The sequence below is a fragment of the Pyxicephalus adspersus genome, chromosome 11, assembly GCF_032062135.1.
Source record: "Pyxicephalus adspersus chromosome 11, UCB_Pads_2.0, whole genome shotgun sequence".
NCBI classification, from domain to species: domain Eukaryota; kingdom Metazoa; phylum Chordata; class Amphibia; order Anura; family Pyxicephalidae; genus Pyxicephalus; species Pyxicephalus adspersus.
Genome location: NC_092868.1, coordinates 1,708,035 through 1,733,843, shown reverse-complemented (window position 1 = coordinate 1,733,843; position 25,809 = coordinate 1,708,035). Strand labels below are relative to the sequence as shown.

Here is a 25,809-nt window from a genome sequence, read left to right as displayed (position 1 = left end):
AAGCAAAATCCCTGCTAATGTTATTAAGGCAAGATTGCAAACTGTTTAAAAAAGTTCACTTAATTTATCCTTCTGAGTTTGAAGTAATCCAATGCAGCTAGATTTCAGGAAGCAGCCATATGTGCTCCTAGGTGGCTCTGTTTTCTTAGATCACATGGTTCTCCACTGTCTCTGATATTATTATGTGTGCAGAGCTTACAGGGAATAACTCACAAAACGCAAGGAGATTTTATTAGTTATTGCTGTTATTATTTTTTATTTATAAAGCTCCATCATAAAACCCAGCACTGTAAAAAAATAGAGGTTTGGATGATATGCAAGCAATGACACAGCTTGCCATCAATCGGTCTCTTATATCTGGCAGCACTATAGGTTATCAGAACTGGATGGACAGAAATATAACCACCTATGGCAGGTATATCAGTTTCAATATAGGTGTATTTAGCTGCTAGCTTGCCATTTGGGTCTAGAGGTTTTTTAGGGATAAGAAGGTGACTCAGTGGTTAGCACTCCGGCTTTTGCAGCGCTGGGTCCCAGGTTGGAATGTTGGCCAGGACACTATCTGCATGGAGTTTGCAGGTTCTCCTCGTGTCTAGGAATATTTCCTACGGGTACTCCGGCTTCCTCCTACATTCCAAAAACATGCAGTGAGGTTAATTGGCTTCCCCCCATAAAAAACTGAGTTTGGTAAAGACATATGACTATGGTAGGGACATTAGATTGTGAGCACTATGGAGACTATGGACTTTGTACAGCGCTGCATACAATGTTGGTGCTATATAAATACTGTGTAATAATAACTCAGTCAGTTGGCTGATACTCATTCATTATATTTATATCTGCCGATACAATGATGAAATGAAATCCAGAAATAACCTTATTTAGTAAAAATGTCCGGTTTTGTTGTATGGCAGGGCAGGGAATGCATTGCAAACACACGAAGTGATGATAGATTCGGCTGCAGTGGAAACACAATCTGCTGAAAACTCCCTGTGGTTAAAGCTGGGATTTCGGGCTCTACAGATAATAACATAGAAAGTGTTCTTTATCTGGCCTGAGTTTAGTGCTAGCAGAGATCTCACTGTATTCCCACTGATGTTATCACTGTTCTCTATTAGAGTTGTAAAATTACAGACATATTCCAGGTCCGGCTCACGCTCCTAGAATCAGTCTGTAGATGGAAACTCATGACTTGTCACTAGAAATCCCTCTATAATGACAGGGACATGGCTAGGCTGATTCTGAGGGTCATTAAAATCTAAATCCAGAAAAATGTAATATATTGGAGCATTGGAGTCCTTAGATGTGGATTTGCATTTGGTTTTTCTGTTTATTTGTATTTGGTGATCTTTCTAGGTTCTAGGTTGACAACACTCAGTACATTATATATCTAGAAGAGTTGTCACCCTAGGAAAGGAAGTGTGTTTAGTCTACAGAACCCATTCCTTTTCTTTATTTCTCTAACGCAGGGGAGTGTGTTCTGTTGTTTAACCTGTAAAGGGCTGATAAGGCTGATTTATATAATGCTGCATAAAATGAAGGTAAATGATCACAGCAAATAAGACAACACTTGCATATCTTTCACTTTAATGCTTATTCTTGACTTACATAGTCATCTACACAACCTTACACAGACATGGGGGCTCTCTCCTTCACCCCCATGGGATTGCAATGGAAAGCTGAATGGCCATTCACCGACACACAGGAGCAAGGGAGGAGATCCGCATGCTCCACCATACCTACATCAAGTCATATGGAACATCAGGGAAATAGAGACGGCTGGTTCATTGGTGTTATTTCCCTTTCTAAGTTTTTATTTTGAGATGTGTATTTTCCATTTTATTACATTACAAGACAATAGAACGAATGTTATTTTGTTTACAATCACACAATTGAAGTCAGCACAACTTTATTTTATACAATGAGCTAAAAAAATGAAATTTGCAAACAGAAAATCATTTTTATTTAATGAATGAGGTGAAGTTGTGATAAATTTGAGCATCCAATTATCATTGGGTATTCTTTGCAAAGTGAATTTCTACTTTGTTTCACCTCATTCACTCACCTAAAATTACTTTGAAAGTGGATGTGCGCTGCTTCTTTAGTGAATTGGGGTCACTGTGTTGCTATCCATTCCAGATCCTATCTGCTGAGCACAATCCTTGGGAGGAAGATGCTACAAACATATTACAAATATAACAATATAGTTATATAAAAATATGAGCGTAAAACTAAACAATATTCTTAGAGTCGCTGAATGTACAGCCACTGGAAATTCCCTATAGTCTCAATTTAATGTAGAGATAATGGACGTTATATTCAAGAGCTTTAGAATTTCAGATTGAAGTGTTGCACCAAACCCTCTTAATCACCATCCTCAGAGAATAATCCAACCCTAAGAGCTGGCACTCTAATAGAACATCAAACACTTAAGCTGCCTTCACAATGATATATTCTTCCTGATATTCGTACACGTAATGAGCTGATCAGAATTCCGTTTATATGGGCTTTTCAGCTCCACATTACCAGTTTGAAAGGTATCAGATGAAAATCCCCATTGCAATGAATATAAAGCCAGATTTCACTCATGAATGAGGCCACATTGCTTCTGCAATGAATTATGGGAGGACAGAACCTACAGAACAGCTCATAGTTTGACATCCACGACTTAAAGGTTTCTTGTGTCACAGTTGGCTGGTTTAGCTTTAGTTTAAAAAAAAAGAAAAAGGCCGTATTTCCCCCCTCCTGAAATATTGCTTTGCGGCTTCTCTAACTCCAGCTGAGCTGTAAATCACTTTTCATTTTCCGAACCCTGCTCCCCGGCCTGTTTGGTATTCAGGGGCACTTCGCCGACCCAGAGTGTCATTCTGCTTTGGCCAAACGGCTTGATTAAAACACATATCAACTATTACTGGCTTTATTTTCCTTCTATTGCTGCGCGCTATGGATTCTAAACTACATTAAATTGTAATAAAGTGGAGGGGGGGGGGGGAGTAACACAGCGTACCTGCTAATAGTGTAAGAGGGTACAAGACTTTGGATTGTTGGACCACTCTGTTCATGTAGTCTTCTGGCTGAATTCAGGAAAAAAATGCTATTTATTAGCTAGAAAGCTGCAGCAATCTGTTTCCAGCTGTTTATTGGGTTTGGGGGCTCCGTGCCCAGGATTTTGATGTTTTGGAGCAGCGTTCCTCAGGCTCCCACCCCCCTCCCCGTCAGACCTGTCATAACTGTAAGGAAAGAGCAGCTGGGAATCCAGATAGTTGTGTTTCTTTTCTTACAAAGTGAAGCAGAGGCCGCGAGGAGATTAAGTGTGGCTATAGTCTGTCTGCCAGCTCCCTCTATTATATTAATGATATCCACCCAAGGTCTCACATCAGTTTTGGCCTTCCTGTGTCTGTCCAGCTGTCAATGAACTACAAGTCTCAGTTCTCGACAGCTGGAGGGCTAACTTTTGGGCCGAATTCCCCCGCACATTATTGTGCTTTTCCTAATAGGAATCTATAGTACAATTACAATGTCTTTAGATGTGTGAGGGTGAACAGCTTGACTCCATCCCATAAACAAGTAGATTTATAAATAAAATAAAAACCACAATCCCACTACCCCCTTAAGTGAGTAGGCTCAAGTAGGAAGTTCCTAGCAAACCAACATCCTAAAAAACATATTTTTTTTCAAAATTACCAATTAACCAGATATTGTACATACATTTTAGTAAAAATCTAACATAGGGCTTGAAAATCAAAGCATATAGCAAATAAAAAGCTATTAAAAAATATTTTTTAGGCCCAACGCGTTTCGTGGCTACACCTGCTTCTTCAGGGTTTTTTATTTGATAGCAGGACGGCATGTATAGATGTCCAAAAGACTTGTATAGACCAGATAGGTGTAGAATCCAAGTGTGGTCAAAAAGTGCCCACAAAGTAGTGCTATACAAGAATCTGGAGTGGTATCAGCGGTAACAGCGTGATGTTTCCACACTGCCTGATCCCACAGCAAAAAGATGTCCACAAATAGCATGCTGTCCTCCTATAAAAAAAACCCTGAAAAAGTGTTTGTGGTCACGAAACGCGCCGGGTACAAATATGCTGTTCGCTATATTCTGTGATTTTCATGCCCTTTGTTATGCCTTTTACTAAAATGTATGTACAATGTCTGGTTTATTGTTAATTTTAAAATAAAAATATGTTTTTCCTACTTGAGCCTACTCACCTATGTGGGTAGAATGGGATTGTTGTTTCTTAATGTTTTTGTTCTGAAGATTTGGCACTTTGATGGATTGAACATAATTTAGGGGAGTCTCCTATTATGTTTATCCTATGTTTATAAACATACATAGTACCAAATTTTCTTCAAATAATTAACTTTCTATTTAAAGCTGATCTCTTAGATTGTAAGATCTAAGTAGGATAGAGAGTCCTCTCCTTCTCCATTGTCATTGTTTGTATCTGTCATTTGCAATCCCTATTTAATGTACAGCGCTGAGTAATATGTTGGTGCTATATAAATCCAGTTTATTATTATTAATATTAATAATATTACTTAATAATAATTTGCTATATGAGTTCCCCTGCTTTAAGACTATTGGGGGTCATTGGGTTTCTTGATGTGTCTGTGCTGACCACTATGCTAAGGAAGAATAATTGCCATCCATTGCTTCCAAGAAATGTAATTGCTAAATACATAGTAGCTTTGGTTCATTCAAATGCAGTGAAATGATCCAAAAATAAATCACAAATAAAGTATGTGGCTTGTACAATGGCAGGGTCTGCCGGAAGCTTCCAAACCAGTACTGAGATGGCAGATTGCTTTGAATATTACTAACGTTGTCTTTAAATTAAAAACAATAAAACAGCAAAAAGTCTAAAAACAAATTAAGATTCTGTAAACCCAGCTAAACATCACATATTTGTGTTGTATTGAGAAGGGCAGAAAAGCAAATTCTTGCAAACATAAATTTCGATGAAAAGTTGGCTGACCCGAAAGGAATAAGGTCACCTCCCCACTCCTGCTAAGAGGATTAACTAAAATTACTGAGCAGCAAATATATAGACAAGGTGGGCACATTTCCAGAGATTATCTGGATACGTGTACATGGCTCAAAGCTGGAAGTGTTAATAGTTCTGAGCTGGAGGCTGTTAATTGCATCATTATAGAGTAATCAGGATGAAAGAGCTCCCCTGTACATTTAGTATAGAACTAATTTCATCCAAAGATCTGTTCAGCAGCGTATAGCACCGAGCAGGGGGCGATCGGCTGAGCTGCACAGAAAAATTAAATATTTTTCTTCTATTAAAGGGAAAGGTTAGTAAAACTAATAACTTAAATGTTGTGTTTTAATAACAGAGGGAGGTTTTGATCTGTAAATATAAAATTCCAATTTGTGATGCTGGAAGAACTGCAAATTATTCATTGAGATAAAACAACAATACACATAAACGTGTAAAAATGAAACTGAACGGCCAGCCTTGCTCACCAATGTTTGCTGTATGTGAAGCAATCACAGGTGAGCAACCATCAGTAGTGATATTCACTGACACGTTTCACACCAAGGCGCTTCCTCATTAGGATAAATATGACAAGGACAAAGTTACCTTGCTCAGAGGTCACTGGCAGAGAGTGGTATGAGTGCCGTGTCCATAGCCACCTCTCCTCCCTAGATGTTACTGATATTTAAAATTCCACCCCATTGGGGTGACTGTTATGGGCATAAAAAACAGTGAGCACTGATGTTTTTGAAAAGTATCCCCTTTAGATATACAACGTGTTTTTCGTTTTGTTAGGAAAGCTCTTGCACAATATTCAGCCCTTCTGGGACCATGCTTCCAGAAGAGCAGTCCCAGAAAACAAATGCACTTTTATGGCCTGCAGACCTTGCGCTAGGGCAATTTCAGAGTATGTCCACTACCAACATAAGCACATACAGTATAATAAGACATCTGGCTCCACACTATCTTCCAGTTTTGGTTTTTGGGAGGGCACAAAAGCACCCAACAAGGGCCCCTTTCAGCTACCAATGTCTGAATGAAGTTAGGGCCAGATATATATGCATAGTCTTGCTACCTGAACATTAACGTATGTTAAAGAGGCTTTTTACCACTTGTAGAAGAATAAAAATTTGATGTTTTTGTTATTAGGGAATCGTCTGGATGACGGCTCAGATGTGGAATCTGAACCGGATCTTCCGCTGAAAAGAAAGCAGCGACGTAGTCGTACGACCTTTACAGCAGAACAGCTGGAGGAGCTGGAGAAAGCATTTGAAAGGACACATTACCCAGATATATATACCCGGGAGGAACTGGCACAGAGGACCAAACTAACTGAAGCTAGAGTACAGGTAGGTACCGAAGATTTGTGTGCATTTATAACCACCTAAACATCACTTCATGGTATTCATTATCAGACCACTACAACCTATCAGTGTTTGGATATGGCCGCCTTTGGCAGTCTACACTTCTAAGCTCATCTATAGTCAAGGGTATTTTTTTCAAAGGACCCAAAAAAACAAGTTTGTGGGATCAGTCTGCTAAAAAGCAAGGAATAATCTTTATGAAATGCTGCTTGAAATTTGGAGCTATTATTAAATGCCCCATGAAATGCTCTCCAAAAAGTTGTAGCAAGAACATTCTATTTGGAGGATAACCTAGGCCATGGTCAGGGTGTTGTATCTCAAATGTGGGAAAAACCCTGAAGTACTCTGACCTGTGGGCTGACCTGCTGAGTTTGCTTTCCTTATGATCCAGTCAGATAATGGATCACAATATATATGGTTCTGGACAATATTATAGCACTTTAAGGTGTTTATGAAAACCAAGGTAAGTGTAGCCACGTATAGCTGATCATTGCAACAAATTAGACATGGCATATAAAACTTTGGACTGGTTGTTGTGGTTTACTGCAAACCAGAGCACTGTGGAGTCAAGTCAAGTTCATACGGTCAGCGATAGTTGTGAAACAAAAGGGCCCGGACAAGCTGACAATTCATGTGGCAGGACATAGTAAACTACTTCAGAGCAAAGTGCCAGACACAGCTGTACCGGATCCCTCGGTGACTTTTACTGTAAATACACACAGGTGCATGCAGATTGCCATCTAGGCAACCCAGCCATGGGCCAACCTCACTTGTGGGAACGTTCTGACAATCACTGTGTTTGACAGCACAATGTCAGGTCAGATATGTGTACAAAGATCCAAGGGATCAAGGGTGTGAACAGATTTGTGAATATAATAGGGTCTCTAGAGGCTGCGGCTTGGGCAGGGGGTACAGTGAAATTTAGATACAAGCACTTATCCTCTGACAGCCGCCCTGGGATTAGGTTACAGGAAGGAGGGAGCTGGTACAGACACATCTATAAAACAGGACTAATAGTTAAATAATAAGAAACAGAAATGACTAAATATTTGCAAGCCAAAATAAAAATGATGGATGCTTTTTGACAAGAGCTCTCTATCAAATTAGTATAGATGTGAAGCAACAGAATGATTTTGTTGGGAAATGGTGGGATGGGGTGGGGGGTATGGTACCATATGAGTTCACCAATACACTTGCCAGAAATGGTGGAGACCACCACAGTGCAGACGTTACATTGAGGGGTTTATAAAGTGAAATCATCTTTAAATCCCAAGCACCCACTCAGCTGAGATGTGGACTGCTGGGATTCTGGGAAGAGTGCCTTCCACATGAGCAGATTACCCCAGGGCCCTGGCAGCTTGTGCAGTAAACCTGCCAGTGTTCCTACAGCAGCTGTTTGGCGCATTCTTGTTCCATTCCTCACGCTAACATCCTGGCAGCTGACGAGTGTTCCCACCAGGTCTCACTGACCACCCCACTGCAACCTTCTAGTTTAGATGGAGCACAGAGGTCACAACAACCAGAATCTATACCATAGCACATGAGCCTAGGTGTTTACAACAACACTATAGAAGAAGACAAAGCTTTATAAAGAAAAAAAGTTCCTTCTGTAAAACAATGGAGCACTAACATTTTAGTAAAATCATCTTTTTTCTGTTTAGGTCTGGTTCAGTAACCGAAGAGCAAGGTGGCGTAAGCAGGCAGGAGCCAATCAGCTTGCAGCATTTAACCACCTGCTTCCAGGAGGGTTCCCTCCCACAGGGATGCCAGCACTGCCACCCTATCAGCTGCCAGAAACATCGTACCCAACAGCCAGCCTCGCTCAAGGTCAGAATGCCTGTTTGTGCCATTGTGAATAGATGGATTTTGATGAAACGATGATAAATCATCATTAACACTGACGAGAGTGTATAAGAAATCTGGTTCATTATTCTATAAGAGGGTTCTTTAAACTTTCCCTATATAGTGAACAACTGCTGCCCCCTCTGGTGGGGTGGGAGTTCTGTCTAACTTGTCCTTGTTGATGGTAGAAGTGAATTCTGGTCTGCTCAGCAATACCCTTTCTGCCCGCTAACCTATGTGATTCCCTGGCTTTTAAGTTTTTCCTTTTCCCCATCTTTAATGTAAAGCTAGGTACACACTTCCAATAATTATCGTTAGAAAACGAATGATTACAATCGATCAGCGATTATGCATGATTATACTTGAACGATCGTATTGTGCACAATTCTGTACATGCTGTAACGATATGATCGCTCAAATATAATCCACCAATAGTATACACACGCTAGATACAATCGTTTGAATGATGCAGGGAGTGACATGGAAAAGAGAAAGTGTATTGCAGAAACATGCACGATCACTGAACGACTGTACACACGATAGATAGTGAACAATAGATAGTGAACGATCGTCGGCCAATCAATAGATAGTGACAATTGTTCATTTTCAATGACAATCCTCATTTGTCGACGTCAATAGACAGCCGTCAGTCTTCTTTTTTGTGAACGATTTTCAGCCGATTGGTCGTTCGTTTCCAACGATAATTATTGCTGTACGCAGCTTAAGGCTTTATGTGTTGGGCAACCTCATTCTACAAGCGATTACACGCGTTCATTCTGTAATTCACCTTTCAAACTAACAGTCATCAAGTGAATATTCCATTAATTAATATGCTCCTGCAAAATAGTCAATGTAGAGGGTGTGCTGACCCCCATCTGAAAAAATGGAACCACTGATTGACTGTGTTGGTTGAAGTGGCAAACTTTTTATGTTTTTTTTACAATAAGACCAGATTATTTTTGGTGTTAGCAGCATTATGAAAGAGAATGAAAGCTTAACATCAAGTGCGTGAACACCTATTACAACTAAATGAGCTTGTTGGACATCCTATTACAAACCCACAGCTGGTAATATGGCATTGACCTTCATTTTACTCACAATTTATAGAAAGGATTCCACAAGATTTTGGAAGAAGTCCATTTTGGAAATTTGTGGTTGTTTTAGAGGCCAATTACTGATTTTGGGTGACCTGGCTTACAACTAGAGTTTAAGATGTCCCCCATGGTTGAGGTCTGGGCCAATATCAGAATGGGACAAATTGTGGAGGAGCATAACTTATAGGAGAAGGGGGGTTAGCATACATTTGGTGTAATATTATTATTACACAGTATTTATATAGTGCCAACATATTACGCAGTGCTGTACAAAGTCCATAGTCATGTCACTATCTGTCTCTACAAGGAGCTCACAAATCTAATGTCCCTATCATAGTCATATGTCATTACCACAGTCTAGGGTCAACTTTGGGGGGAAGCAAATTAACTTAACCACATGTTTTTGGAATGTGGGAGGAAACCTTCACAAACCCGGGGAAAACCTGCAAACTCCATGCAGATAGAGTCCTGGCTAAGATTTGAACCTAGCACCTAGTGCTGCAAAGGCCGGAGGGCTAACCACTGAGCCACCATACTGCCCATTGTGGGTATAATGTTCAGATATTGTGTAAGCTGTATTTGTTATTATCTTGTCTGTATATTGACAATAAAGATGTCCTCTTCACTGAAGAGTTCCACAGGGAAACTGATATGGTTATTACACATTATCCTTGCATTATTGCCATTGTACCTAAACCTCTCTCTGTTTTTGTAGATGGTGGGAGCACAGTCCATAGACCCCAGCCTCTTCCTCCCTCTTCCATGCACCAGGGGGGTCTATCAGCTGCAACTGCAGACACGAGCGCAGCCTATGGAGCCAGACATAGCTTCTCTACTTATTCCGAGAGCTTCATCAACCCTGGTGGACCGACTAATCACATGAATCCGGTCAGCAATGGCCTCTCCCCCCAGGTAAGCATTAGTAGAACTGAATTCTTCACTCGTTACAATTTGTCCAGAGGCCAGGGTTTCATTTAAAATGAATTAAAAGGTTCTATTTTATTTTTTTGTTAAATATTCATTGCTGGATGTAGCTCACTTTTGATAATTTGATTAACAAATCATCCGCTAATGTATTACGAAGAAAGAAAAGTAAGATTTTGCAGGTGGTAGTAATTGAATAAAGGAAAGGGTTGTAGAAGATTATGCACAGATTTTCAATAATGAAGGTTTAAGTTTTTTTTTCATAATGTTTAAAGGCTGCTTTAGTCCTAGACAGGTTCAGATCATTTATAAACATTATCAGAAAGTTCCTTTACGACTTAACCAATTTACAGGAAACTCACACAAACCTGGGTGGTTTAGAGAGAAGGGGCCTAATTTATGAAAGCTCTCCAAGGCTGGAGAGGATATATTTTCATCAGTCAAGCTGGGTGATCCAGCAAACCTGGAATGGATCTGGTCCAGGACTAAAACATTTGCTAACAAAAAGCAAAGGATTTTTAGGAAATCTATTCCAGGTTTGCTGGATCACCCAGCTTCACTGATGGAAGTGTATCCTCTCCAGCCTTGGAGAGCTTTAATAAATCAGACCCAATGGGTCACTGTTGATTAGAGAACTGGTCACCACCGGGTTTATGCAAAAAAATAAAAAAAACCCTGCCTTCCAGCTCTTAAGTGACTATAACAATATCAAACAAAAAGTCCTGATGTGGATCATGTTAAACCAGCATAATTACTAAGTTATAACAACTGTGAATCCAGTTAAAACTTTCAGTGAAAGAGAGAGAGGGTCTAAAAGGAAACAGCTTTGGCATAATGAAAACTAAGGGTGTTTTGCACTGATATTTATACAACTTTGCATTGTATCTGCATTTGATGATTGTGTAGATTACACATTTAAAGCAGACCTTAACTCTAAATTTTTACTTTACATAGAAGGGTAGACAACCCTTTTATTTCAAGTAAAAAACATTTTTTTTTAAGAAAAAAAAGGGTGCGCCCCCCTCCTTTTCTGTCTTGATCGCTGCAGTGATCAAGACATATTGGGAGCACAAAGCCTCCAGGGATACCTACGTCCTGCATCCCGGGAGGCTCATGGATGCGCAGAAGGGGCCCTTTCTTTAATGTATAAATTGGCAATCTCACACACGTGCAGTGAGATCGGCAATCTTTTTCTACATCACCCGATCTCACGCCTGCACAGTGCGAGATCGGGTGATGCAGGAAGAAGGCGGAGGAAGAGAGAAGAAGATGTTGGCGCCTGACACTTCCTTTGCGCCGAGCCGAAGACGTATACCAGGACAACGCAGGACCCAAACGAAGAAACGGATCGACGGATCTGCGGGAATAAAGGTAAGTGTGTTTTTTTAATTTTGAGTTTATTTTCACTTTAAGGAGGACTTTCAGTCTATGGTAGGTCCCAGAAGATCATAGCAGTTTGTTATGTGGCTTTGGTAATGATACATTTTGAATTTAGAAAGTAAAACAATACAGCAAAGTAGGTAGAAAATAAAAGGAAGCAAGAAAAAGAGGGGTTTCCTGGAAGGCTTAAGTTATTTGAATTTGAGTATTCCTATCAAGAAACCCCTATTTGTCTTTCTTCCTTTTATTTTCTCATATATAAACAAGAGTTAAGGCTTTTAAAAGGAAAGCAACAACCAAACTTTACCATATTGCAAAGTAGGGAGCAAAGTCTGCACATGTAATGAACAAAATAAAGGCATCACTTTGTAAGTAAACCCTGCACGTTTACCCTAATATTTATTGTCTGGGCCTAAGGCTGATAATCTCCTGAACACGTAGGGAATCACTGTATAAACTATTGTTGTTTCTCCAAGGATGTAGGTAACACAATTCATATGTTTATCAGTTTATAAATAACGCAAAATAATGCAGCCTTCATACCCTGTAGTTTCTTTGTACCAAAATAAAACAAAAAAAAAAAGCCTTTACCACAAGCAATATTGACACTATGATATATTTTTTGTTGAATGCAACAAAAGGTGAAAATGCTAAATTGATTAAAAATGTGCTGTTCTATTCGTCATTTTCAACTGAGTTGGTCTGAGCAATCAAAAGCTGATTTCTTTTAATCAATGAATTACCAAGCATATTGAACCGCGCTAATACAGATTGATTATCAGACGATTTGATGGCATATTGTATACTTGTACTGTAATGGATTGATTTATATGTTTATCATTATACTAACTGGAAATAACTATGATAGATAATTGAATTGTATATATTTAATGAATGATGAATTTGACCCCAAAAACCCAGCCTGCTCGGAGGAGTTGCCTCTTTTTCTGCTGCAGGGAGAAAATTTTTTTTTTCTTACTTTTTTCTTGAAAAAAAAGCTGTGATATCCAATATCTCATTAACATGATCTGGAATGACATGCCTTTAATCTAGTGTTGTTAATTGCCAGCACTGTGTGGGATTAGATCGGCCACACTGAAGTAAAGGGTGGGTTACATCTACTGGTGAACGTGGTATGTTTGTAATTTTGCTGCACATGAGAGCGGTCAGATATTGCGTTACATTTGTCATTATTATATCTATAATGACACTAAAGAGTTCCACAGAAAAATGTTTTTGTATATGGTGGGAGCACAGTCCGTAGATCCCGGCTTCTTCTTTCATGGAATCAGGGGGTCTTTCTATTGCAATCGCGACACTAGCACAGTATATTGCATATAGAATGAATTTGGAGATTAGGTTTTATAATAGATAAAGACACTCGATAACAGTAATGGTCAGTGTGGCATTCTCTTCTGAATTATATACATCTCTGGTAATCCACAGTTTCAGCATCATTCTACAAAGATTTCCCTTATTACTTAACGGACATGTGGCAAGCACGCAGATCTGCTCCGTGCCTCATTTTGGGGCCGATTGAAGGAAACGCGGCTTTTGTCCTAATCATCCAACCCCAGTGATGGACAGTATCCCAGCCCTCGGAGCCCTGACTTGTCAAAACAGAGAGCTGCTGCGGTGACAAAGGGTTTAATCCGCTCATACGTTAAGCCGAGTGTCCTGTCTCAGACATTCTATGCAACTCCCATAACTAGATCTTACGTCTGTAGCGTCCGCATTAAACATGAGTATAATTGTCTTTAAATAGTGCTAGGGTGTAGTCCAGTAATGGTGTAAAATCTCCATTACTATTTTGGATTTCTTTTACATGAAAATTTCACACGGCATTTCCATATAAAATGGCTGTACGGTCCCGGATCTGACTGTGTTCGCTCGGCCCTCTTTCTTTCGCGCCCTCTCTCTTTTCTCTTCGAAGGCGCTCTGCTTATAATAGGCATTTAAAATGAGGCTTGCTGGGCGCGGGAGGGGAACTGCAAGGGATGTTAAATACTACAAAATTAGAAAAAAAAACTGATGCAAATCATTGGTAAAGAGAAAATTATGTGCAATTACCCAGCGATATTGGGCAGCTCGGCCCACCCTCGACCAACAAGATCTCATTAACAAGCAGAAAATAAGATTGAAATGGTGTGTAAAAGAGCTGAAAAATGAATTTCAATGCTGCATTTGTCCACAATTACCCCCTCGTTCACACATATTTTATTGCAATTTTTTTATTCTTCTTAATCTTTCCATCCCTCAAAGCAGATTGGCGACATCCTAGCATTACAGAGGCTGAGGGAGCGAGCATTAAGGATTTTCCCTCTCTGAAAGTGAGTCCTGCTCCCTGCCGGCTGCTGTGTGAGGATAACAGAGCGGCTGAGCCAGAGACGATAGGGCAGGGTGGTGTTACTGGGCTGCCGAGAGGGCCTCTGATTGGTCAGAGGGTGATAAGAATGAGAACACCATATCTACTTCCCCGAAATGAACAGATTCTATTTTACCCAGCCATCATCAAGCAGGCTGCATGGTACAAGGGGTTAAGTAGTTTTCATTTTGCTGTGCACCAGTAAACACATCATCTCTGCAGAATAACTGGCTCCCGTTCCAATACTCATACAGGCGGCAAAGGGTAGCATACAGATAAGCTTTTCATATGGTCTGTATCGATCCCACAGCTGAATAACTTGGAAAATATGGCAGCTGGTAGCGGGCTGTCATAACACAGAACATTGGATATACACCAGTGGAAATACTTACATGTGAATTGTTTCACCTTGCGGAATATTTGTAAGTTTGCTCAGGCTCTTGTTATTGACACATCTCAGCCACACTACCTGTACCCCCATCCTTTAGAGAGTCCAGCTTTTTGTGTAAATATGTAGTCAAATTTTGTGAAAAAATCAGTCAAGATCACCTAAAAGTCAATGCTCTACTCCCTTTATATCTTATGTCTGGTTCTAAAGTTTCCTCTGTGATTTTATACATTCTATATACTATGTTACTATATCACCTCCTCCTATGTACTCCCTCTATAACCTCCTCTAGTATTCCTTCTTTACTTCCTCTATATCTCCTCTATGACTTCCTCTAGAACTTTTCTATTACTTCTTCTATAATACCTCTCTGAATCTAAATCTTCCTCTATAATTCCCTACATGCTTCCTTTACGGCGTTCTTTGCTACTTCCTCTATGATATACTCTCGATCTTCCCTTGTGATGTCCTCTATTACTTCCCCTACGACTCCGTGTAACTTACTGTACACTTCTCTATGACATTTTCTGCACGTCCTCTGTTACGTCCTCCATGTCCTTCTCTTTGATTTCCTTTATATTTGCTCTACACTTCTCTATGGCTTCATCTGTATTTCCGCCTTCATAACTTTCTCTATGCTTCTTTTATGGCCTTCGTTGCTACTTCCTCCATGACATACTCTGGAACTTCCCTTGTGATGTTCTCTATTACTTTCTCCATGACTCCCTGTAACTTACTGTACACTTCGCTATGATTTTCTCAACATTTTCTCTGCTATTTCCTCCTAGTCTTTCTCTTTGATTCCCTCTAACTTACTCTGCTTTTCCTTCTTTTTGACTTCCTCTATACTTCCTCTATGTCCATCTCTTTGACTTCCTCTATACTTGCTCTATACTTCCTCCAAAGTCCTCTCTGACCTCCACACATTCAGATATGTTAATGAAATGCAACTGAAAGCATTTACAAACACATGTATTTATAATTAACTGACATGCATTAATCATTAATCTAGCTGTGTTTGCTCCCCATGGATTTCCAAGCACTGCTGGATTGTAAAAGGGTTTATTTAGCCACCATACTCATACATTTATGGCATTATTACTAACACTGCAGCTGAGAGGTGAGATTATTGACCCCAGGACCCAAAGCCCCGCTGTCCTCAGCCTAGTGCAGCATTAAACCTGAGTACTAGAGACTCCTTTAGCTTTCCTTTGTTTGATGATGTGGACACTATGAAGGTGAAACAATTTAATAAAACACAAATCAATGTGTGCTGAATAGGTGAGTGATGCTACATGCGTTGTGTGGGATTCTACATGTACCAGATAATTCTAGACATAGTGGAAGATGCACTGAAATATTCAATGCTTCAATAAAAGTTCAAAAGCTGCTACTTCATGTGCAGAATGGACTGTGCATGCATTTTAATAAATGCTTAATGGCTTATAATAGGAATCACTGTTATTAGTAGTAAGTAGTAATAGTAGTAGTAGTAATTAGTAAGTAGTTACTTTTCAGTCTCAGACTGGCCTCCATTCTAGAAAATATTGTTGTATGGCCAAGCCTATACTGGTCAATAGAACTAGTCACTAATATTATTGATTGGCATTTGCATGAATAGAAGATTGAGCAATCTATGATGGTATATCACCTAACACTACCGACCATTCCCAATACCACCCTATAGTTTAAAGAATCCACTAACGGATACAAAAAATACTACACTAAAGACCTAGGGATCAATTTCATCCACATGACTGTGATAAAACATGCATATGGATGTGATATATGATGGCTTGTTAATATCTCAGGCTGTGCACATGTATCCAGTGTTTTATTGCCCGTTTACAACCTCTGCCCATACATCGCAATGAAGAATCCAACATCCCGGGCAGTGAGAAGCCACCTGCTGCCGTCAGTCAGGGTATTAAAAAAAGCAGAATTCCTTCACACATGAGAAAACAGAAAAGCTCTTTCTGTACTGAGGCTGGCTTGGATTTTTTTCATCCCCAGAGATGACAGATTCTTAGCTGGCCTTGTCGCTCAGAAATAGATGAAAACATGCACAATTTTTCCAGGGCAGGACAAGTTTGAACCTTTTTTAGTTAGAAGTAACTAACGAGTAAAACTATCAATCAATCAACAGATAATCAGAATCTTTTCGTTGTACATGGGGCCAACAGGTAAAGCTGGAAAAATGGTCACCTAATAGGGTTGATGGTTATACAGTTAGGTCCATAAATATTTTGACTGACAACTTTTTCTAATTTTGGTTCTGTACATTACCACAATTAATTTTAAATGAAACAACTCAGATGCAGTTGAACTGTAGCCTTTCGGCTTTAATTTAGTGGGTTGAACAAAAAGATTGCATAAAAATGTGAGGAACTAAAGCCTTTTTTTACACAATCACCTAATTTTAGGGGAGGGGTATGACCAGGAACATCTACACCACAAAGTCTGTAACCCAAAATTTTGGTAAAAATTTAAACGCATGCGTAGAAAGTGGTGTAAACATTCTCAAAGGTTACACAGCTGTACACTGATTTTGGGGTACTCGTGGCGTCTAAACAGTAAATGACCAAAATGTTTTTATTATGAGGACATGTTACTAGAAATGATACATTTGTCAGGGCTGTGCAAATGAGAATAGGTAGGGGTTATTTTTGGTATTCCTTTATACTTCTAAGTAACAAACAGATTTGTAAAGAAGAGAGGCCAAAAGCAAAACTTCTTTCTATAGAGATAGATAATGATCACAGATAAATGACATTACTTGATTACTAATATATCTTAGTAATCAGTAGTAAGAGTACAAACATGGATCACCATAGTACACATTACATTAATCGAGGTATTAGTATTTCAAATGGTGAGATACATGAAAATAGTCTGTAAATGGTATCATTTCCCAGGTATGTGGACTTTGTCTAGTTACACCGGGTATTATGTTCAAAGGACTGCTGTTTGCTAGTGGAAAGGAAGGTCTCTAACGACGCGTTTCGCTTCTTGGGCTTCCTCAGGGGTATTAAGGAGACCATAGGGATAGTGTCCTGTTTGAAATGAGCCCGTGAATAAACATTGATGTGTAGAAGAAAGGTCTGTCCAAGAGGTTTTGTGATGTGTAAAGATCTTAACTGATTGTGCCGAATTATACCATACATCAAAAAACAAAAATGTATTTTCTTGTATATAGATGAGGTTACAGGCTGAAGTATGATGCACTGAGGATAGGCAAAGCCTCTGGCTGATGGCCCGAAAGGGCTGCGCAAAGCAATATAAAGAGAACCATTTATATCATGCAAGAAGGAAGCAAAATCACCAATTCCTTTAGCCACCTCCAAAATGGTAGGTCAGTGGATAATAAGTGGCTGTAGTTGCCTAAAAATTTAAATCAGTGTACTCATAACTATAAATCACACAAATAAATTCAAGAGGAACTTGTTACGCTCAATTAAAAATTGCCAATAAATAAAAAACAGAAGAGCAGAAAATGTCAGAGGTGCTAAAAAATAAAAGTATGGATAATGGCACAATCCAATACAAATATATTTTTCTCTATGGCATGAAAATGTGGCATAGACAAAGTGTGAAACATTTCAGGCAAGACTGCACTAACTCACGACTGTAGTCTTGTGTGAAATGTGTTGTACTCTTATGTGAAACGCGTTAGATTTTGTGATTGCCCCAATTAATGGACGTGTACCTAGCTATGTGGTGGGTAAGGATGGACTGACTTGGAGTGGTTTCACTTGTTTGTCTTTACATATTGCAGAAAAGCACAGTCATATGTGTACTCTCCGACATTCCACAATATCCCAATTCAAATCTCCACCAGCCTAGCATTGAACGTTCTATCCTATCACTACAAACAGAAGAGTTTGAGTGTAATAGCTGAACACTGAGATTTCAGTATTTAAGGAGCAGCAAAAAAGTTTGAGAATCTCAGTCCCCAGAGTGTTGGGCCTATTCATTCCCATTCCCGTTATCTGTTCCCTTGCGCATCCCCCTGTTCCCTCCCTCCAACCCTATCACTTTCTCTCTCTCCTATTTGATGTGGAGCACAGCCTCTGTGTCGCTTGCTTCTTCTGAACCGAAGGGATCAGTAGCGTCAGCACAGCTCCGCTCTCTCCTTTGATCCATGTCCTGAGGCCGGCTTGACAGCAAAGCAGCATGGAGACAAAATGATTCAGCCAAAGTGATTCCTGACAACTGTCTCCCAGAGATAAGGGAGCCTCTTTCTTCCTGGGATTTTTTTTTATTTAATACCTCCTCTCCGTTTCCATATGAAGGAGAGTCACTTTAAACTAGAGGCAGCAGCCAAGACATGTTGTGTAAGGATGATACACCAGAGTTGGTTTCTCTAAGCTCCCCGTGCCCAGTTTCTCGTTAGCTTCATGAATCGGAAATCCTGTATATAAAGTAAATAAAGACATGTAAAGGACAGGCAGACCGCTGGCTCCTTGTAAACTATCACTTGGGGAAGGTAATTATTTATTTCAAGGCTTGGTGTACAATTATTAGCTGTCTATGGCCAAATTGGGCAGCACGGTGGCTGAGTGGTTAGCATTATGGCTTTTGCAGCAATAGGTCTCAGGTTCGAACCTTAGCCAGGACACTGGATCTGCATGGGGTTTGCGTGGGTTTCCTCCTAGATTCCAAAAACATAGATTTAGGTTAATTGGCTTCTCCCCAAAATTGACTTTAGACTGTATTAAAGACATATGACTGAGGTAGAGACATTAGATTGTGAGCTCCTTTGAAGGACAGCTAGTGAGATGACTATGGACTATGTACAGAGCTGCATAATATGTCAGCGCTATATAAATACCGCATATTAATAATAATCAGATACTTGTGGCTAAAGAAGTAATCTCCGATAACAAAATTGGCAGGTGCTAACCTAGCGCATACAGGGCGATATTTATTTCCATTACAATAAAATGATCAGATCTGCAGTGATTTAAACAACAGACCGATTGCTCAGACTGATTTTTCAGTTTTCCATAAAACATGTTGGTAAATATCAATTAGACAGGTGTGGCTTGTGTAGGATTGATACAGCAAATCCCATCAGGAGCTCCCAACTGTCCTATGGTTCACCTATAAACCATCTCCACCCCAAAATTATAAGGGCAGAATATTGTACACATATGTGCCATGTTTTTACACTTTTGTTTGAGTGAAAAACTGGCAGCAGATATGCTAGCAGGTACTAGGCATTACAATTTGCAGCACATTATTGTTGTGCTTTATATAACAGGGTAAATATTTTTCCAGTGAACATTCCCTGGATATGAATAAAGTAATATTATAATTACATAGGTTAAATACCTCTTATTTTTAGGTAACTGCCTCTTTACTACAGCTAAAGACAATCACAGATTCCAATGAACACTGCCCTCTGGTGGACAAATTACAACACAAACACTTGAATGATGCACTGAACTGTAACATATCCAAAATTGTAGATATTTATATGAAAATTGATGGTTGTGTAAAACCAAATGTAACTAGTTTAACAGCTCTGATCCCATATGCTCTGAAATTCCTGAATATGTTGCTACCCTTGTGCACATACCCTTCAGACTACTCAATAGAATGGTAAAGTTAAGCTTTTGGTTGTGTGATTGTATAAAGTAGGTCTTAACAATGTTGTGGTTCTGAAGAGGCTCTTGTAAAAGTACCAGTAAATGAAGAAAGTTCTTTCTTTTCACTCATTGGGTGATCAGATTCCAGCCCAGGTGTCACATGGCCCATGGCACAGGATTGGCTCCATTGGTTTGGGTAATGTCTGGTTAATATTTCCATCAACAGCCTAAAGTGTGTGTCCACAGGTAAAGACCTAAGCATTAATTAAATTGTTTGCTAATTATTTGCTTTCTCTGTGCACTTTGCTAGTATTAGTGACAAGCTGTGACCACTTCATATATACTTGGTAATGGCAAACAGCTCCATAGATTATTTCCTTGGTGTTTGGTAAGGAAATACGTAATCTATCTGTAAGTAGCCAAGGATATAAAACCATTGACTAATAATACAATTAAACCCACCTGAACGTCATAAAATGGCTCAATTTGTAGATATTTTTTGCAAGAATGATTTCATTTTCTATCACACGATGGTAACGAGTAGTTGTATACTGATATAAGATGATGTAAAAAACATCTCTCTCCATACATATAAGTTAGTGTCCTGAAGCTTCTGAGGGGTTAAGGGTCGGTGTAGCAGTGTTTTCACTTAGTTCCAGATGCCAGGATGACAGGTGGGAAGCAGTGATAAATTCCCTGTAGCCGCCAGTTACCCCGGCCCCGTGTATGACACAAGAGTCATCCGAGATTCACTGACTTTCCCAGGAACTAAATACACCCCAATGCAACAATAAACAGACACAAAGATGGTAAAATATTGTGGATTTGTAGAGTCCTCCTATATGACCCTGGGAATATCCCTCCTGCACCTGAGCATATCTACAACTTGTAAATCTAAGTTTTCACAAAAGGGAATGTTAATGCCAACTATTCCACCCTCCCATAACTTCATCCAGGATTACTGGTTGATGCTGCATTCTTTATGCAAACTCTGTATATAGCAAGGAAGGAACCTGCAAGGCCATGGCTACTGGAATCCTTTGCAATTTGTGATCAAATAACAGTTCGTACAAAATGAATATAAGTGACTTTATTATTAAACAGTGTTATACATACTTTGAAGCTTCAGACTCTGACCCTAAACTGAATAGTCGGGTCAATGAAAGTGTGTAATAAAGAACTTATTTTGGCAAATCCTTCAGGTCTCCAAAGATCACCAAGTTGCACCCCGCCATTTATGCCAGTTATAGTTTAAAACAACTAAAACTGCTACCTCTACTTCTCTCTGATCCTAACACAGAGCTCAAAACAACTATCACTACTATACCACAATATCCCTTTATTAGGATTTTATTCTCTCCATCATCCATAAATATTAGTCTCTAAAAAAAACCCTGAAGAAGCCACAAGGCGAAACGCGTCGGTAAAAGAGACAGTTGTCTTAAATTCAACATAATTTATTTGGGCTGTGTGATGTGTGGCAATAGTATAATTGTTACTTGCTGTATGTATTTGTTAACTTATTTTTATTTGCAAAAAAGCCCCTTCTTCTTGCTTCTATCCCCTACATGTTGTAAAGGTAATTTAAACCTAAACTTTATTGGAAATCTGAGCTTTAGTAATCCCTCTGTTTTACCCATTTAATAATCAAGCTTTAATGTTATTTAGATGGCCACTTAGCAGAAGCACAACTGTATCTAGCAATCTTTAATATTAAGTAGCTTTATTACTGATATTAAAGCACAAATCATACAGGACATAAAACGCCAAACATACCATTGCTGTGTATTTAAATAAATGTCACATTTACAACAAAACTCATTATTCACCAATGGATGTTCACTAATGTTCATTCATTGTTATCATCATTCACCAAAGAAAAGTAATTTAATTATAATGTACAGAATCAATGCAGTCATGTTCTATTCACCACATGATTGGCTTCCTGTTGTGGACAAACAATATTTAGCATCACTCTGTTCCTTTATACAATGGTCTCTTGTTTCGTCCACGTTAATAAAAGTCACTCAGTGAACCTAAATATCCTTTTTACCAAGGCACCATTTCCATCCTAAAAATCTGGACTGTAGCCGCTGTTGTTTTGTGTGTGCTGGGGGAGATTGTCACCTCTGCTCAGATTGTTGGCAGTGAAGGGGTTTTTGTCTGTATTAAGCTCATCACTAACTCGAGTTTATTAACTGCTCCTTATCAACTGGCAGCATCTCCCATCTTCAGTTCTTGGGGTAAAATAAAGGAAATAGGGAACTAAATAAAAGTGTTTCTTGTTGTTATCAGGAGGAGGAATCAGCACTGGGCTCAGAGGAGAGCGAGTGTGTGCAGCAGCTGATGTATTTACCCCGTGTGTTTGTTATGTGGCAGAAGCCAGGGGCGGAATTCTGCTAATTTTCTATCTGCTTTTATCCAGCTCCTTCTCACCGGCGGCTCTCAGCTCAGATAAGGGGATTAGTTAGCGAGCCGAACAAGAAGGTGTTTGACAAGGAGGGAGCTGGAAGGAAGATATTTGTTTCCCAAATAATGGAGCCATGTTTGTATGTCAATGTACACCCAGGATCCTCTTGTTCACAGGCAGAGGAAGCCTGCAGGTCCCATCCCTTCTTAGGAAGGTACACAAGCCAGAAGGTCAGTGCCAAGCCAAAAACACTCATAAAGCACAGGGGGAATAAGCTCTTTACTGAAAAGTGTGCAAACCACAAGAGTCTGCTCCTGTAAGTGAAGATAAAGCAGCAAACCTAGGTGAAGGTGGCCTGTGGGGGTACAAATGTTACTCTGCACACTCTGTTATAGCCGTCCTACTGGGACTTTTAGTTCCGCAACAGATGGCGATCCACAGGTTGCATATTTCGGCTCGGTACAGAATACATTCCTCTACTGGCTGTCCTGTTTATATTATCCCATATGGAATCTTAGAGTCTGATATTTCATACGGTGGAAACAATAAAGCTGCTGCAAACCCCCTGGTGCCATAAGAGCCAAATGAAAGGAGAGTATAAAATAATGTGTGGATACGAGAACCTGGGTGGTGTGTCCTATTGGTGATCAGGCACATCATTTACTATCAATCAATGATCTAAGTAATGAATTTACTTACCCCAAAAGAGTTTGTCTTTATCTCATTAGGTAATAATGAATGTGGCACTTTGCTGGATTTAGCAGTTGTTGATTCTGCCTATCGTAGAATACAATCATCGTTTGGCTTTTTATTGATCGTATTGGTATCAGTTACCACCCAAAAACAGCCAGGTGGTTGATGAAAGGTGTTGGGTGGTGCGCCTGGCTAAAAGAGGCTGGGGGAATACTGATAGCACCAGCATGGGATTTACAACTGAACCCAGTGGCGACCCAGACTGGGAAAAGTTTGTCGTTAATGGTTATTACTGGCAACTCTACTTACATGTAAACTGTTCAACCATCCTTGTGATCCACACATCTCTGCCACTCTACATAGAAAGGAAGATCACTCTGCACCTTCGCGGTTTACTTCTTGGTATGTCAGCTCACAGGACCGCACAGGTGGATCCATTATCCAGCGTCCAGACTGCATGAAGAGAGATAACACAGTTATTATTATTAGCCAGTATTTATATAGTGCCAACATTATACGCAGTGCTGTACAAATTCCATAGTCATGTGACTAGCTGTCCTTCACAGGGGCTCACAATCTAATGTCCCTATCATAGTCATGTCATTAATACAATCTAAGGTTAATTTGGGGAGAAGCCAATTACTCTACTGCATGTTTTGGAATGTGGAAGGAGTACCTGGAAACTCACACAAACACAGGGAGAACCTGCAAACTCCATGCAGATAGTGTCCTGGCTGAGATTCCAACCTGGGCCCTAGTGCTGCAAAGGTCACAGTGCTAACCACTGAGCCACCATGTTAAACAAGGGAATGGTGGTGGTGTCAGCTTTCTGGGTATTCAGTATGGCAGAGATATATATTTAGCAGTTTGCCTGGGGTTCTTCTTTAAATCAAGAGGTGCTTTGTTTGCATTCAGTAGTAATGATGACGCATACAGCAATAGACACCGATTACATTCCAGGTGACTCCAGAGAAGTGAATGCTTTTTTAATGGTTGCTATGGGTTACTGCAGTGTCCCTGATTATACCAGCCCCTTACTTAATGTACCCTATTTAATGTATTCTTTTGTTCTTCAATGTGTCCCTATGTCCCCATTTCCACCTTCATCAAAGCACAAACATGGTTGCCTTGTAGAACGCAAAAAGCCAAAAAAGATTTCCCCATCGATGCCGGAAGCTCTTTATTAAACAGCAGGCTGAAAAGCTTGTCACACTTTTTTTTTTGTAACAATATTAAATCATGTATTTTCTAAATTAAATTCAATAAAAATAAATTAAAAAAGGATAAAAAGCAACCTTCTATATCTGCTTTGTAGAGGAAAAAAACCATCACAATGAATACATGCCGGCTGATGGGGTCCTCAAACCTTCATTTCGGCTTATCTTTAGTAACAGAATAGGCAGCAGATTTCTACAAAAAGAAATAAATAAAGCTACAAAGTATCTCTTTCCTGTTCACTCTGCATCAGATAAGTGTGATTTTAGGAGTGCTTCGCTCTGTACATTTTTATGAGCAGTACAAAATCTTGGAGGTGTTTTTGCTGACATGGAGAGTTTTCTCTAAAATGCAAACTAGTCGGAAAATAAGAGGAATTTCTCCAGAATGCAGGCTCAGGGTGAGGGAATGTTTGCAGGGCTGTGAAAGGGTTAATCTATTCCTCCGGTGGACCCCAGAATTGTGGTGCAGCGCTGCATGTCTCTGGAGGTGCTCTGCAGTCTCATCTGGTCAGGGGAACGGAGAGCACAGCTCCAGCTGAGAGCCACTTCACTATTTATTTACATGTAATTACTGCTAGGAGGTGCAGATATTAACACTGTCAAGAGTAATTTGGCCTGACATTCCCTCTTCCCTCCTCCTCCGCTGTCCATCTAATATGACTCACAGTTTATGCAGCAGCTTTCTTTCCATGCCTGAGCTGCAAAGTGACAAACAAATGCTTGCATAGAATGTATTATCATTATTAATATTATTATACAGTATTTATATGGTGCTGACATATTATGCAGCACTGTACAAAGTCCATGGTCATTCACTAGCTGTCCCTCAAAGGAGCTTACAATCTAATGTCCCTGCCATAATCATATGTCATTATGCCAATTAACCAAACTCCATGTTTTTGGAATGTGGGAGGAAACCGGTGTATTTAGTAAACACGCAAACATGGGGAGAACCTGCAAACTCCATGCAGATAGTGTCCTGGCCGAGATTCGAACCTGGAAAGGCCGGAGTGCTTGCGTTTATGTCATATAATCCGAACAAGTGGCAGCTAGCTTATAGGAAAGTCACAGCAGTGAAAATTGATTATTGGTTAGATGCCAATAAAGGTAACAATTTTCTGTCTGCAGGTAGCAAAAAAAGTGGCCAAGGTTCCACCGACGAGTATCAAGTGATTGGATAGGTTAGAAAAACTCTTAACCACCAATCAGTGTTAAAAGACTAAAACACCTCTGATATACCTATAGGGTTAGTTTATATGTAGATACATTTCAAATGCATTTCTGAAGTAATAAAAACTGATTCCTATAGGTCTTTGATAGCCTTATATATAAACAAAACTTTCTCTTTCTACTTAAAAGGACTTTCAAGCCTAGCAATAGTTAAAGTGTATGTAAACCCAAGGATAAAACTGTGCTATATGACATTGTGTGGTATACAGTAGGGGTTCCTCCATTGGCTCCTCTTTGAATAGGTCTGTGATGCCTTACAGACCCCAGAGATTGTAGGAGTGATTTTATGGTTTCAGAGCAGAGGTGAGCAATGCTTGTTCTTT

At 39.6% G+C, this 25,809-nt stretch overlaps 1 protein-coding gene across 1 annotated transcript in view; it reads left to right on the top strand.

The window, feature by feature from the left end:
• Nucleotides 1-5,448: 5,448 nt before the first annotated feature.
• PAX7 (paired box 7) overlaps nt 5,449-25,809 on the top strand; it is a 36,858-nt gene continuing 16,497 nt past the window's right edge. Inside the window, exons 1-4 of the mRNA XM_072426737.1 lie at nt 5,449-5,506; nt 6,138-6,337; nt 8,014-8,179; nt 10,004-10,200. Of these exons, the coding sequence (XP_072282838.1) occupies nt 5,449-5,506; nt 6,138-6,337; nt 8,014-8,179; nt 10,004-10,200 (621 nt within the window). The remainder of the gene's footprint in view (nt 5,507-6,137; nt 6,338-8,013; nt 8,180-10,003; nt 10,201-25,809) is intronic.